General features: G+C 38.4%; 1 protein-coding gene across 1 annotated transcript; it reads right to left on the bottom strand.

Moving 5' to 3' along the window:
* Positions 1-1305: 1305 nt before the first annotated feature.
* lgalsla (lectin, galactoside-binding-like a) lies at positions 1306-5892 on the bottom strand. Its single transcript, XM_026931910.3, has 5 exons — positions 5796-5892; positions 5426-5512; positions 4211-4299; positions 3854-4016; positions 1306-3077 (listed from the first exon to the last, which is right to left on the bottom strand). The coding sequence occupies exons 1-5, from the start codon at positions 5823-5825 to the stop codon at positions 2934-2936; spliced, it is 513 nt and encodes a 170-aa protein (XP_026787711.1). The 5' UTR covers positions 5826-5892; the 3' UTR covers positions 1306-2933.
* Positions 5893-16351: the final 10459 nt, after the last annotated feature.

Raw genomic sequence — 16351 nt, 5'->3', positions numbered from 1 at the left:
GGAGATAATTAAGGGATAAGATTGAGATAATTAAGTCAAGGGAAGGAGATAATTAGGTCATGAGAATGAGATAATTAAGGCATGGGAGTGAGATAATTAGATAATCATGAGAATGAGACAATTATGTCAAGTGAATGAGATGATTAAGTCATGAGAACAAGATGATTTGGTCATGGGAATGAGATAATTAAGGCATGAGAATGAGATGATTAAGGCATGAGAAAGAGATCACTAAGGCATGAAAATGAGATAATTAAGGCATGGGAATGAGATGATTAGGTCATGAGAACGAGATGATTTAGTCACAGGAAAGAGACAATTAAGTCATGAGATCATTAGGTCTTGGCCACGGCTCAGTAAGGTTTGGGAATGTCCACAGCTTAAGGCATGATGGAATGAGAAAATAATAATAATAATAATAATAAAAAAAAACTAATACATAAGTTATAAGATTGTAATAATTTTAATATTTTAGATTTTTTATTACTGTATTTCTTTTCCATTCAAACTGATAGACAATAAACAATATTACGACTCCTCTATTTTTCTAGCTACTATCTGATCCTGTTTAATTGTTATTGTGTTATTTCTGTGTTTGGTGTTCCATGTTCCAGCTCTGTTTTCTTATTTAAATTTTTTTTATTAATTTATACACTGAAAATAAATAAAAAAAATATATATATATATATATATATATATATATATATATATATATATATATATATATATATATATATTTTTTTTTTCATGTTGGGTTTATATCTGTGGTTATTTTTATTTAAAATGTTTATTAATATATAATAATGTAACATTATGAGGAAATAGATAAATGTAAAAATGCTACTCTTTAAATTGAAATTTTTAAAACCTTTTTCTTTATTCTTTTTAAATTGAAACTTTTTTCAGATGTAATGTGTTTAGCTTTAAAAAAAAAAGCAGCAGCTTGGTGTTTATTAGCTGCTTAAGAAAGACGTGAGGAAGGAGTCAGGAGCAGAAAGATAAGATGGATGATGTGAAAACAGGAAGTGGAAGGAGACGACAGCGTCTCCAGCGTCTCCAAAGGATATCCAGCAGGGAAAAGAAAAGTTATTGAAGCCTTCATGAGCTGGATCTAATGTCAGAAAAAAAAAAAAGAAAAAAAAAAAAGAAATACCTATAAAGCTGTGACCTTTATGTCCAGGCCCTGAGTTTGTTTATCTGTGTGTGTGTGTATGTATGTGTGTGTGTGTGTGTGAGAGAGAGAGAGAGACTTGTGACTGTTAAAGCGTTTCATCATTGGGAATCTGACCAATAAGACCACAGAACTGATGAGAAGGCTTTAATTGATTAGTGATTATGAAATAAACCAAAATGACAACAGAAGTATTTTCTTTTTTAAAAAACAAAACGCTTTACAATGAAATGCCTTCATTATATCAATATTTTCCTCATATACACTTCTATAGTCTATAATTGGAATGTCTAACAAAACACAGGCATATATTAATTACAATTGTTTAGTTCCACACAGTTCCACGTTTACATCAGCCTCTGCTGTGTTCCTGAGCTTCTACTCGTATTATTAGAAACCTGCGTTATTGATTTCAGGCTTGAAAACTCACCGTGCTCTGGACGAGGTTATTCCAACACGTCTGAACATTTTAAAACAACATTTCCTCTCTTTTTTTTTTTTGCTCTGATTGTATACATGTATTTAATTCCAGTTACACAACATCACTGTTGAGATTCGCTGACGTATCTGTCAGAACACCTGACTTTTAAGACTCTAAGCAGATGGTTTTAAAGCAGCCATGTGCAACTTTGTTCATGATGACAAAACCGGTGGCCATCCTTAATCAACATTAGCCTCATAGCTTGAGTGCAAATCTAAATAATAATAAAAAAATATATATAATCCTAAACATAGCTTGGCTGATCGATTATATTCAGGGTAAAGGAATAAAACTGGTATAGATTTTAGTTCTGGACAAATTCTTCTTTTAAAGGTGCAGTTTGTAACATTGAAACATGGTTCTAGGTCTCTAACAGTCGTAAAACTTCAAAGGCACTTTAGGAAAAAAAAAAGAAAAACGTGTTCTCACATATTACCATGCGGTGGTTTCTGCTGTAGTTTCCTCATTTCGGGTTTTTGTTTACACATTTCTGGACCAGAAATTAGCTCAGACCCACCCATTTTCCCAAAAAAAAAAAAAAAAAAAAACCACGAGGGATATTTACTTTTAACAAACAGGGTGGGATGAGCTAATGGGAAAAGAAATCCCTCAAAGTTTTCACTCCTTTGCAGCTGACCTTCGCTAAACATTACAAACTGCGCCCCCTGCTGGTGTACTGCTGTAGTGTAGTTCAGCGTTAGTGTTGCTGTGATTCAGTCCTGATCTTAATCCTTCTGTCGAGCTTAAACTAATATTCACTTTATAAAGAGCGCTTGTTTCCATGACGACGCTAAATTCCACTAGCACATCGGTGGGATTTACCGCAGTCTGTTATCGGCGAGTTAAGGGCAGTCCGGAGAACGATGCGTTAAACACCCAGTCCCGATGTTTTCTCCACCACGCTAACACCTACAATCCTGCTCTCTTCCGTGTCAGCCTTGAGCGCTAAGGATTATAAAACGCCTTTATTAAAAAATAATAATAATAATAATAATAATAATAAAATAATAAGCTAGATTAACTACAGTTACCCGTGCCGGTGTGTGTTCAAGCGATTCATATTAACAGCTGCAACTTCATAAGTTCGAACACGGCAATGAGAGGACAGTGATAATTCCAGTCCTTTCACGTGCCATTAAGACTGTGAAATTGGTCTCTTACGATCGAGTTCTGTGTTTGCAGACCCGTTCTTCTTCAGTCTTATAAACCAGAGGTCCAGTTCAGCTCCGTGTTAAGAGACACACAGAGTACGGCTGGCGGGAGCCGCTGATCGTCTCCAACTCAGTTCAGTTTGGTGATGCTCAGGCTGCCGCTGATCTGGATGGTGTCGATGGACATCAGCGAGCGCACGCGGTGATAGAAATCGAACAGCGGCTGTCCGTCCACGAACACCCGGAACCTCTGGTGCTCGCAGTGAATCTCCAGCTGGAAAAATAACACAAAAGCATTAAAGTTACAGACTAACACTAATGTGGCGTTACGAGGTCACACGATCTGCAGCGCAATATCGACATCAACACTACATTTCAGTGCAAAGTGGGCGGGGCTAATCTTAGAGAACGCATGTGTAAGCTCCACCCTCATCAATCCCAAGGCTGGTGTCAGTCTTCCCTCCCACGCAGACTTTATCAAAACGGCTTCTTCTAATCTGAGTGACCTAGTGTAGGAAAGCTAACACAGCAAGTAAGTGAAAGTAGTTAACCTAGTGAGGTCACAGGCTGGGTGTCTCAGACAGAGAGCTGTCAATCAAACGTGTTTACATTTACGTTTACGGCATTTGGCAGACGCCCTTATCCAGAGCGACTTACATTTTATCTCATTTATACAACTGAGCAGTTGAGGGTTAAGGGCCTTGCTCAAGGGCCCAGCAGTGGCAGTGCTGAGATTTGAACTTGTGACCTTCCAATCAGTAGTCCAACATCTTAACCAATGAGCTGCCACTTCCCCTGCCACTTTTTTTTTAGAATATTAGGCCACGCCCAATAGGACAGTTTTCATATTGGTGTGATGATGGAGTTCAGCTGCTGTTTCACTGAATGACTGCTACGTAATTGCCACTTATACAGCGGTTCCTTCTCTTAACACTCATAGTTTTGGAAAATAGGATAATTGTGCATTCTGGGAAAACACTATATAGTGTGGTATCATGTTGGAAAAGAATTTTAAAGTTGAATAACATCATGACAACATTGATCATATACCCTGAACGGCTGTCCTGCGAGGAACGGGAAGAATGGGATGGCCGTCTCCTCCTCTCCCCACGAGCCCGACACGTGTGCGTTCCTGAGCAGCTGACGATCCTCGAACCTCGCGCTGACCTCCAGCGCCACGTCGTCACACCCGCACGTCAGGCTGATGTCAAAACTGACCAATCACATCAGACACACTCACAATCTCATTCGGTATTTACTTATCAGTATGAGCATGAGACGTTACAGAACACTTATCAGAGATTCAAAGGAACAAGAAAAGCACAAATATCTTTGTCTTTCCGTGCTGTACCAATTCACACAGGTGTACGTGTGTGTGTGTGTGTGTGTGTGCGCTCATGTTCTCACCCATCTGGTTCTGGATCCACGATGCCCATGATGGTGATTTTTTTCCCAGGTCGCATCCCACCTCGAATACTTCCACAAAATGGCACTGCCTGCCCAAACACACAATATATTACTTTTTTTTAAAAAATTAAAAACCAGGTATTTATATCCAGACTGTATGTTACGGTCCAGTCTAATGCAGAATATTCAGCTATGCCACAGGTCTCCGAGTCATTCCCAAAAGACTTCCAGTATTTAAACCAGGAATTCTCACTGCAGAGACAATTTAAATTTATAAAGGCTGACAGTTTTTATTTATAACCAGTGCGTCCCTTTAAGACTACACTCAGACCTTTCACGAAGAAATTCTAAGTTTACGCTACACCATATGGCCAAAAGTATGTGCACCCCTGACCATCACACCCATACGTGCTTCTTCCTCAAACTGTTAAACACAAAGTTTAAGCACACAATTGAAAGTAGAAAGTCTTTGTATGCTGCAGCATTACAGTTTCCCTTCACTGGAACTAAGAAGCACAAACCTGTTCCAGCATGACAATGCCCCTGTGCACAAAGCGAGCTCCATGAAGACGCGTATACGTGTGTGGTAGGTATACAATCTGGATACACTACATCCGCCATGTTGGCATTGTCATGTGACCTATGACGTCATAATAACCGCAAAAATTTAGCCCTCCAGATTAGAGCATCTCATTTTAAACGCTGTTTCAGCTGTTTTTTTCTTGTTTATCCACAAGGAACAACGTTTAATACCTATAGCAAAAAAGCCAACACGCTGCCTTCAGCTATTTTTGATTCTGACAGCTTTTCCACGCCAGTCCTGTTGCCTTATGGGATATCGCAGTTCCATTACTTCCATACTGCAGAATCTCTGAGGAAGCAGTAGATCATCTGGATATTTTATGAATACTGACAATTCGGACATAATACTCCTTTGGCGTACCGTATAGTATATTCGGATGCAGTAATGGTTTCCCCGAGGTTGGTGAAATTTCCTGACTTATTAAAGCTTTACCAGTTTGAAACTCACTTTTATAACCACTCTTTAGATACTTCACTCTAATTTCCATAAGGCTATCCTGTATTATTTCTGCAAAGCACTTCAGGCTTGTCTTACAATGCGATGTAAATAAAAGTTTTGACCTTTTGTTGTTGTTGTTATGGATTAATCACAAACTGACTGCTTTTAGCTACAACAGGAAGTCAGTTTATTACCAGGAGCTGTTGTTCATCTTTGCTGGAGGAACCAAATGAAGGTTCTCCAAAAGAGCTGTTCAGCTTCCTGTTAGGGGTTGCCGACCTCTGAAAGCAAATAATAATAATAATAATAATAATAATAACACACATTATTAGTACACAGTCAGGACCATGATGAGATGCTCTAATAGGATTTACATGCATTAGTGTGTTTACCAACAAAACCACTAAACTTCAGAGCCATACAATTTCACAACAAATTCATAGTTACATCAACACGGTTTAACTAATTAACCTAATAACAAAAACATATGTTCATAGTTCAAAATGGTTAACCTGAGAAAAGCGAGCTAAACGTGTATCTTCTCTCTCTCCTCAAAACACTCACCAGCTCCTCTCGCACTCGCAGCTCCGCCATCTTGGGAAGAAATTTACAAACTGCTGGAATTTTTTTTTTTTTTTTTTTGACAGCGGCCGTTAGTATGGTCACGTGACTATCAGGGAGCGTGCAGGCATTCCACGCCACGGAGAGGGCAAATCGAGAAAAACCGTCCAATCAGATCCCTCGGCTGAAAACACGTGACAGCGCTTGGGTGGGGATTCGGAATGTTGACGTCGAGGTTATGGCTGAATCCTGAATGAATCTCTATGTACTATATAAGCACACTACATAGGGAATGAAATAAGAAGGCGTCTACGTCATATATAGTGCACTAGATGTTTAAAAGATGTTTATTTTCCTGTAATAGCGAAAGGTAAAAAAAATGTAGAAATAAACTATATATAGGGGGATATATGGACACACACACACTATATGGCCAAAAGTATGTGCACCCCTGACCATCAGACCCATATGTGCTTGCTGAACATCTCATTCCAGATTTATTCCCCTTTGCTGTTATAATGAGCTCCACTCTTCTGCGAAGTCTTTCCACTAGATGTTGGAGCGTGGCTGTGGGGATTTGTGTTCATTCAGCTACAAGAGCATTAGTGAGGTCAGGCGCTGATGTTGGTGAGGAGGTCTGGGGTTCAGTCGGTGTTCCAGTTCATCCCAAAGGTGTTCAGTGGGGTTGAGGTCAGGGCTCTGTGCAGGACACTCGAGTTCTTCCACTCCAACCTTCACACACCATGTCTTCATGGAGCTCGCTTTGTGCACAGGGGCATTGTCATGCTGGAACATGGTTGGGTTAGGCTCTACAGTTCCAGTGAAGGGAGATCTTAATGCTACCTCCTACAAAGACATGCTATACTATAGTGTGTTTCCAACTTGGGGAAGAACCACACAGGGATGTGATGGTCAGGTGTCCATAAACTTTTGACCATATAGTGTGTATATATCTGTATAAATCTGAAAAAATTGCTTTCAAACGGACGAGTGAAGCTGTAAACAAATTCATGGCGTATTATTCTTCCTTCTAAACCAAACTGTTTTTACCTCCTCCAATTAATAAGATTCTAAATTAGCACTACGTTAGCATGACATTAACACCAGCTCTTGTTCAGTCAGCATGTACAAATGTACACAGTGGAGTACACTTCCTTGTAAAGTCATTTTAAAGGGTGGTTTTATCCCTTAAGCTCACAGGCGTGCCTCACGCAGAGTGTGAGTGTGAGAGTGTGTAAGTGAAGGTGGACTACACGGCCAACAGATGGTGCTGTGATATCATTCTCACTGTTTGTCTATCTTTATAAAAGTGCTGTGTTTAAGAAAAGAGCCCGCTTAGATGCCAGTCCATCACAGGGCACCATCCATACACTCATTCACACACTAGGGGCAATATCGAGTAGCGAAATGACCTGTGCATGTTCTCAGGAGGTGGGAAGAACCTGGAGAACCAGGAGGAAACCTGTGTGCTCACAGGGAGAATGTGCAACTTAACTGAGATTTGGTACACTGCACCCTCTAGAGGGTCTTTAACCCTAAATGTCTCTAAATTTGATGCAGGTCAAGCTTGAAGCTACCACCCCAGTACAGTTTAGCACCTTTTATCTCAGACTATAGTCATTTTTCTTCCTGGAATTTATTTAATTAGACGTAAAGAAGAGGACAGATAGCACACTGTGCTCATAATACACACTCTTTGAGTGACCTTTAACCCCTCACACCACATGCGGGACACAGGACTGCACCATCAGGTGACTTCATTACGACTGGCTGCCAGTCATGGCCTGGAGCCTCGTCAGCCTCATCATGTGCAGGAATGAGAGAACAAAACACGACCATAAAATCCGCTCACACACATAATCGAGGAGCTGCATGACGACAGGTGTCAGTGTTTACAGTTTGTTTATGAGATAAGATAACATTTTATTAATGCTTGGCAGGAACTTGACATACCACAGCAGCTTGGACCAAAACAAGGATAAGATGGAATTACAGATAAAGCAGGATGGGTGGGAAATCTTTCTCTGCACATTTATTTATTTATTTATTTATATATTTATTTATTTAGTAATGCAGCAGTTAACATTTTACACACTGCAATCTCCAGTCTCTGTTTCCCTCCTGTGGGTTTATGGGTAACAACTACTGCTCGTATAATTAAAAGAAAATTGTTCTCAGAAGCCCTCTCTGCAAATTCGGGACAGAGCTGATGTATGGGATGACTGTTATTACTGTGGGATTTTAAAAACAGACAAACATCCGGACCTTCATCCGGACTGTTTATCAGCTTGACAGCTTATTTTTCTTCTGAAGACAATTTTAAGATGACAGTGATGAAGAAATGCAGCATGAGAAGGTGAAAAATATGTAGAAGAAGAAGTAAAGATGGAGATATAGAAAAACAGAACAAAAGAAAGTAAAGTAAAGCATGAAACAAAGAAAAATGAAAAAATACAGAATGTAATGATGAAAAAAGAAGAAGAAAATAAAGGAAAATTAAAAGAATAAGAAAAGCACTGATGATAAAAAGGAGAAGAAAAAGAAAGGGAGGAAGAAAGGCGTAAGAAGTAACAGCAGAAGTGTGTGTGTGTATGTGTGTGTGTGTGTGTGTGTGTGTGTGTGAAGACTGTGTGTTCACTGGAGCATGTGGAGTGTGTAAATGGAAACAGTACTTGTTCAGTGAACCCATACTGTGTGTGTGTGAGTGTGTGTGTGAGTGTGTGTGTGTGTGAGTGTGTGTGTGTCCCACTCAGAGGCGTTTCCTCCAGGCCAGAGACAAAGACAATCTGTCCAACACACCACACTGTCATCCCTTCCCTATCACACACACACACACACTCACACTCTTTGTTCCTCTCTCAGGCCTGAGTTCAGGCCGGGATATTTAAAACACACCGTAAACACGCCGGTGCGCGTGGCAACCGTCGCCATGGCAGCGCGACAACAGCCCGCAGCCCCGGTAACTCACTGTTTGCCTTGGCGCTGTGGCACAACACTGGCGTTATGTAACGGGAGCGCGCGGCTCGGACTGGGGCGCGCCCCCGGCGACGCGCACGCAGCGGCGGTTGCTAGGTTACCGTGTTGGAGTTTTCAAAAACGAAGGCAACAAAAACTTCCTCGAAGGAACATCTGTTAAAAAAAACAAGACAAACGTCACCCCAGGAGCTTATTCACTCTTTATTCACTCTGTATGCACTCTATATTCACTCTATATTCACTCTATATTCTCTCTGTATGCACTCTTTATTCACTCTAAATTCTCTCTGTATGCACTCTTTATTCACTCTTTATTCACTTTATATTCACTCTGTATGCACTCTTTATTCACTCTATATGCACTCTGTATGCACTCTTTATTCACTCTAAATTCTCTCTGTATGCACTCTTTATTCACTCTTTATTCACTTTATATTCACTCTGTATGCACTCTTTATTCACTCTATATGCACTCTGTATGCACTCTTTATTCACTCTAAATTCTCTCTGTATGCACTCTTTATTCACTCTTTATTCACTTTATATTCACTCTGTATGCACTCTTTATTCACTCTATATGCACTCTGTATGCACTCTTTATTCACTCTATATTCTCTCTGTATGCACTCTATATTCACTCTATATTCTCTCTGTATGCACTCTTTATTCACTCTATATGCACTCTGTATGCACTCTTTATTCACTCTAAATTCTCTCTGTATGCACTCTTTATTCACTCTATATGCACTCTGTATGCACTCTTTATTCACTCTATATTCTCTCTGTATGCACTCTATATTCACTCTATATTCTCTCTGTATGCACTCTATATTCACTCTATATTCTCTCTGTATGCACTCTATATTCACTCTATATTCTCTCTGTATGCACTCTTTATTCACTCTGTATGCACTCTTTATTCACTCTATATTCTCTCTGTATGCACTCTTTATTCACTCTATATTCTCTCTGTATGCACTCTATATTCACTCTATATTCTCTCTGTATGCACTCTTTATTCACTCTATATGCACTCTGTATGCACTCTATATTCTCTCTGTATGCACTCTTTATTCACTCTATATTCACTCTGTATGCATTCTTTATTCACTCAATATTCTCTCTGTATGCACTCTTTATTCACTCTATATTCTCTCTGTATGCACTCTATATTCACTCTATATTCTCTCTGTATGCACTCTTTATTCACTCTATATTCTCTCTGTATGCACTCTTTATTCTCTCTGTATTCACTCTTTATTCACTCTATATGCACTCTTTATTCACTTTATATTCACTCTGTATGCACTCTTTATTCACTCTATATTCACTCTGAATGCACTCTTTATTCTCTCTGTATTCACTCTTTATTCACTCAATATGCACTCTGTATGCACTCTTTATTCTCTCTGTATTCACTCTTTATTCACTCTATATGCACTCTTTATTCACTTTATATTCACTCTTTATTCACTCTATATTCACTCTTTATTCACTTTATATTCAGTCTATATTCACTCTATAGTAACCCTTTATTGACTCTATATGCACTCTTTATTCACATTATATGCACTCTTTATTCACTCTATATGCACTCTTTATTCACTCTTTATTCACTCTATATGCACTCTTTATTCACTCTTTATTCACTTTATATTCAGTCTATATTCACTCTATATGCACTCTATATTCACTCTATATGCACTCTATATTCACTCTGTATGCACTCTTTATTCACTTTATATTCAGTCTATAGTCACTCTTTATTCACTCTATATGCACTCAATATTCACTCTTTATTCACTCTTTATGCACTCTATATTCACTCTTTATGCACTCTTTATTCACTCTATATGCACTCTTTATTCACTTTATATTCACTCTTTATTCACTCTATATTCACTCTTTATTCACTTTATATTCAGTCTATATTCACTCTATATGCACTCTATATTCACTCTTTATTCACTCTTTATGCACTCTATATTCACTCTTTATGCACTCTTTATTCACTCTTTGTGCACTCTATATGCACTCTTTATTCACTCTATATTCACTCTTTATTCACTTTATATTCAGTCTATATTCACTCTATATGCACTCTATATTCACTCTGTATGCACTCTTTATTCACTTTATATTCAGTCTATATTCACTCTTTATTCACTCTATATGCACTCAATATTCACTCTTTATTCACTCTTTATTCACTCAATATTCACTCTTTATTCACTCTTTATGCACTCTATATTCACTCTTTATGCACTCTTTATTCACTCTTTATGCACTCTATATTCACTCTTTATTCACTCTATATGCATTCTTTATTCACTCTATATTCACTCTTTATTCTGCATTATTCACTCTTTAATCATTCTATATTCACTCATTCTTTAGGTTGCTCCCGTTAGGGGTCTCTACAGCGGATCAATGGTCTGCATATTACACTCTGTTCTGCGTTATTCCATATTCACTCTTTATTCATTCTATATCCATGCTTTATTCACTCTTTATTCACTTTATATTCACTCTATATTTACTCTTATTCACTCTATATTCACTTTATATTCACTCTTTATTCACTCTTTATTTACTCTTATTCACTCTGTATTCACTCTTTATTCACTCTTTATTCCCCATTATTCATTCTTATTCACGCTATATTCCCTATTATTCACTCATTTTTTATTCCATTTATTCCCTGTTATTCACTCTTTATTAATGGTTAGAGCAGGATTTAGCCATAAACCTGCATAAGGATACATACAATTAAAGAAGATATTATTGGAAATTACAACAAAAGAAAATAAAGAATAATAAAGAAAAAGTAAAAGAATGTGCGGGTGGAGCAGAAGAAAACAAACATAAGGATGAAGAAGAAAAAGAGAAAGAAGAAGAAACAAATGATGACAAATAAGAAAACAGACAAAAATGACAGAGAAGAAGACTTTCATTAAGAAGAAGAAAAACATAAATAAAAAAACGTGATGAGAAGAAATGAAAGGTTATAACAGAAATGAAAAAAGAAGGTTAAATATGAAGACATGTATAGTGAAGAACAAAAAGAAGGAGAGGAAAATGAAGATGGGGACAATGTAGAAGAGGAAGAAGAAGAAAAGGAAATAAAATTAATAATAATAATAATAAGAAGAAAGAATGTAACTAATTAGTAGTAGTAGAATAAGAAAACAAATACTTGGACTGCAAAGAAGAGGATAAAGAGAAAGAAAGGAGGTCAAGAAGAAAAAGACAATGAACGGAGAAGGAATGAAAAAGAAGACAGGATGATGACAGAGAATAGAAGAATGCTGTTTTAAATTGTACGAGTCTTTGCTGTGACTCATAAGGCGGGTGAACACCGGCGCTCAGACCCGTATAAATGAGAAAGAGAAAGTTGATAAATGTGTGTGAGTAAAGCCATGAGTTGCCCTGTGTTTAGGTTTGTGTACAGCTACAGCCATGGATACACACACACACACTCACACACACACACACTCACACACACACATGCACACGCCACACTGAATCAGCAGATATCACACATGAATCTGCTGACACAGGACTGTCAGCCTGTAAACACACACACACACACACACACACACACACACACACACCGCCAAGTTAAAGCAGAAGTTCAGGGTAAAATAAAATGCACACAATCTCCGCTTCACACGCAGGCCGCCAGCTGAGAGGTTGTTTTTTTTCTTCTGTAGTTTTGCGCTGGAGTTATGAGGCTAATGTTACTAATAAATAAGGGACGATTATAGCCACCAGTTTAACATCATGTACAAAAGCAACATGTATTACTGTAAAAAAACATCACACATTTACAGACCAGTGTATTCATTTACTGACCAGTGTGTTCATTTACAGACCAGTGTATTCATTTACTGACCAGTGTGTTCATTTACTGACCAGTGTGTTCATTTACAGACCAGTGTATTCATTTATTGACCAGTGTGTTCATTTACTGACCAGTGTGTTCATTTACTGATGCAGTGTATTCATTTACTGACGCAGTGTGTTCATTTACTGACCAGTGTGTTCATTTACTGATGCAGTGTATTCATTTATTGACCAGTGTGTTCATTTACTGATGCAGTGTGTTCATTTACTGACGCAGTGTGTTCATTTACTGACGCAGTGTGTTCATTTACTGACCAGTGTGTTCATTTACAGACCAGTGTATTCATTTACTGACCAGTGTGTTCATTTACAGACCAGTGTATTCATTTACTGATGCAGTGTATTCATTTACTGACCAGTGTATTCATTTACTGACCAGTGTGTTCATTTACTGACGCAGTGTGTTCATTTACTGATGCAGTGTGTTCATTTACTGATGCAGTGTGTTCATTTACTGACCAGTGTGTTCATTTACTGACCAGTGTGTTCATTTACTGATGCAGTGTGTTCATTTACTGACCAGTGTGTTCATTTACTGATGCAGTGTGTTCATTTACTGACCAGTGTGTTCATTTACTGATGCAGTGTGTTCATTTACTGACGCAGTGTGTTCATTTACTGACGCAGTGTATTCATTTACAGACCAGTGTGTTCATTTACTGACGCAGTGTGTTCATTTACTGACCAGTGTATTCATTTACTGATGCAGTGTGTTCATTTACTGACCAGTGTGTTCATTTACTGACCAGTGTGTTCATTTACTGATGCAGTGTGTTCATTTACTGATGCAGTGTGTTCATTTACTGACCAGTGTGTTCATTTACTGATGCAGTGTATTCATTTACTGACCAGTGTGTTCATTTACTGACCAGTGTGTTCATTTACTGACCAGTGTGTTCATTTACTGACGCAGTGTATTCATTTACAGACCAGTGTGTTCATTTACTGATGCAGTGTGTTCATTTACTGACCAGTGTGTTCATTTACTGATGCAGTGTGTTCATTTACTGACGCAGTGTGTTCATTTACTGATGCAGTGTGTTCATTTACTGATGCAGTGTGTTCATTTACTGACGCAGTGTGTTCATTTACTGACGCAGTGTGTTCATTTACTGACGCAGTGTGTTCATTTACTGATGCAGTGTGTTCATTTACTGACCAGTGTGTTCATTTACTGACGCAGTGTGTTCATTTACTGACCAGTGTATTCATTTACTGACCAGTGTGTTCATTTACTGACCAGTGTGTTCATTTACTGACCAGTGTGTTCATTTACTGATGCAGTGTGTTCATTTACTGACCAGTGTGTTCATTTACTGACGCAGTGTGTTCATTTACTGATGCAGTGTATTCATTTACTGACGCAGTGTGTTCATTTACTGACGCAGTGTGTTCATTTACTGACCAGTGTGTTCATTTACTGATGCAGTGTGTTCATTTACTGACGCAGTGTATTCATTTACTGACCAGTGTGTTCATTTACTGACGCAGTGTGTTCATTTACTGACGCAGTGTGTTCATTTACTGACCAGTGTGTTCATTTACTGACCAGTGTGTTCATTTACTGATGCAGTGTGTTCATTTACTGACCAGTGTATTCATTTACTGATGCAGTGTGTTCATTTACTGATGCAGTGTGTTCATTTACTGATGCAGTGTGTTCATTTACTGACCAGTGTGTTCATTTACTGATGCAGTGTGTTCATTTACTGATGCAGTGTGTTCATTTACAGACCAGTGTGTTCATTTACTGATGCAGTGTGTTCATTTACTGATGCAGTGTGTTCATTTACTGACCAGTGTGTTCATTTACAGACCAGTGTATTCATTTACTGATGCAGTGTGTTCATTTACTGACCAGTGTGTTCATTTACTGACGCAGTGTGTTCATTTACTGACGCAGTGTGTTCATTTACTGACCAGTGTGTTCATTTACTGACGCAGTGTATTCATTTACTGACGCAGTGTGTTCATTTACTGACCAGTGTGTTCATTTACTGATGCAGTGTATTCATTTACTGACCAGTGTGTTCATTTACTGACGCAGTGTGTTCATTTACTGACCAGTGTGTTCATTTACTGACGCAGTGTGTTCATTTACTGACGCAGTGTGTTCATTTACTGACCAGTGTGTTCATTTACTGACGCAGTGTGTTCATTTACTGACCAGTGTGTTCATTTACAGACCAGTGTGTTCATTTACAGACCAGTGTGTTCATTTACTGATGCAGTGTGTTCATTTACTGACCAGTGTGTTCATTTACTGATGCAGTGTGTTCATTTACTGACCAGTGTGTTCATTTACTGACGCAGTGTATTCATTTACTGACCAGTGTGTTCATTTACAGACCAGTGTGTTCATTTACTGATGCAGTGTGTTCATTTACTGACCAGTGTGTTCATTTACTGACCAGTGTGTTCATTTACTGACGCAGTGTATTCATTTACTGACCAGTGTGTTCATTTACTGACGCAGTGTGTTCATTTACTGACCAGTGTGTTCATTTACAGACCAGTGTGTTCATTTACAGACCAGTGTGTTCATTTACTGATGCAGTGTGTTCATTTACTGACCAGTGTGTTCATTTACTGATGCAGTGTGTTCATTTACTGACCAGTGTGTTCATTTACTGATGCAGTGTGTTCATTTACTGACCAGTGTGTTCATTTACAGACCAGTGTGTTCATTTACTGATGCAGTGTGTTCATTTACTGATGCAGTGTATTCATTTACTGACCAGTGTGTTCATTTACTGACCAGTGTGTTCATTTACTGACCAGTGTGTTCATTTACAGACCAGTGTGTTCATTTACTGATGCAGTGTGTTCATTTACTGACCAGTGTGTTCATTTACAGACCAGTGTGTTCATTTACTGATGCAGTGTGTTCATTTACTGATGCAGTGTGTTCATTTACTGACCAGTGTGTTCATTTACTGATGCAGTGTGTTCATTTACTGACCAGTGTGTTCATTTACTGATGCAGTGTGTTCATTTACTGACGCAGTGTGTTCATTTACAGACCAGTGTGTTCATTTACTGATCAGTGTGTTCATTTACTGACCAGTGTGTTCATTTACTGACCAGTGTGTTCATTTACAGACCAGTGTGTTCATTTACTGACCAGTGTGTTCATTTACTGACGCAGTGTGTTCATTTACTGACCAGTGTGTTCATTTACAGACCAGTGTGTTCATTTACTGACCAGTGTGTTCATTTACTGACGCAGTGTGTTCATTTACAGACCAGTGTGTTCATTTACTGATGCAGTGTGTTCAATTACTGACCAGTGTGTTCATTTACTGACCAGTGTGTTCATTTACTGATGCAGTGTATTCATTTACTGACCAGTGTGTTCATTTACTGATGCAGTGTGTTCATTTACTGACGCAGTGTGTTCATTTACTGACCAGTGTGTTCATTTACTGATGCATTGTATTCGTTTACTGATCAGTGTGTTCATTTACTGACCAGTGTGTTCATTTACTGACCAGTGTGTTCATTTACTGATGCAGTGTGTTCATTTACTGACCAGTGTGTTCATTTACTGATGCAGTGTGTTCATTTACTGACGCAGTGTGTTCATTTACTGATGCAGTGTGTTCATTTACTGACCAGTGTGTTCATTTACTGATGCAGTGTGTTCATTTACTGACGCAGTGTGTTCATTTACTGAT

The sequence above is a fragment of the Pangasianodon hypophthalmus genome, chromosome 26 (assembly GCF_027358585.1).
Source record: "Pangasianodon hypophthalmus isolate fPanHyp1 chromosome 26, fPanHyp1.pri, whole genome shotgun sequence".
Classification (NCBI taxonomy): Eukaryota; Metazoa; Chordata; class Actinopteri; order Siluriformes; family Pangasiidae; genus Pangasianodon; species Pangasianodon hypophthalmus.
Note: the sequence above shows the minus strand (reverse complement) of the source record. Positions and strands in the feature narration are given on the sequence as shown.

Bases quoted from the DNA above. Each gene is read 5' to 3' on its own strand.
- lgalsla (XM_026931910.3), bottom strand. From the start codon at position 5,825: ATGGCGGAGCTGCGAGTGCGAGAGGAGCTG. The intron at 4,017-4,210 runs GTGAGAACATGA...GTGATTGGTCAG, and splicing joins GTGGATCCAGAACCAGATGG to TTTTGACATCAGCCTGACGT. The intron at 3,078-3,853 runs GTATATGATCAA...TTATTTTTCCAG, and splicing joins TCGCAGGACAGCCGTTCAGG to CTGGAGATTCACTGCGAGCA.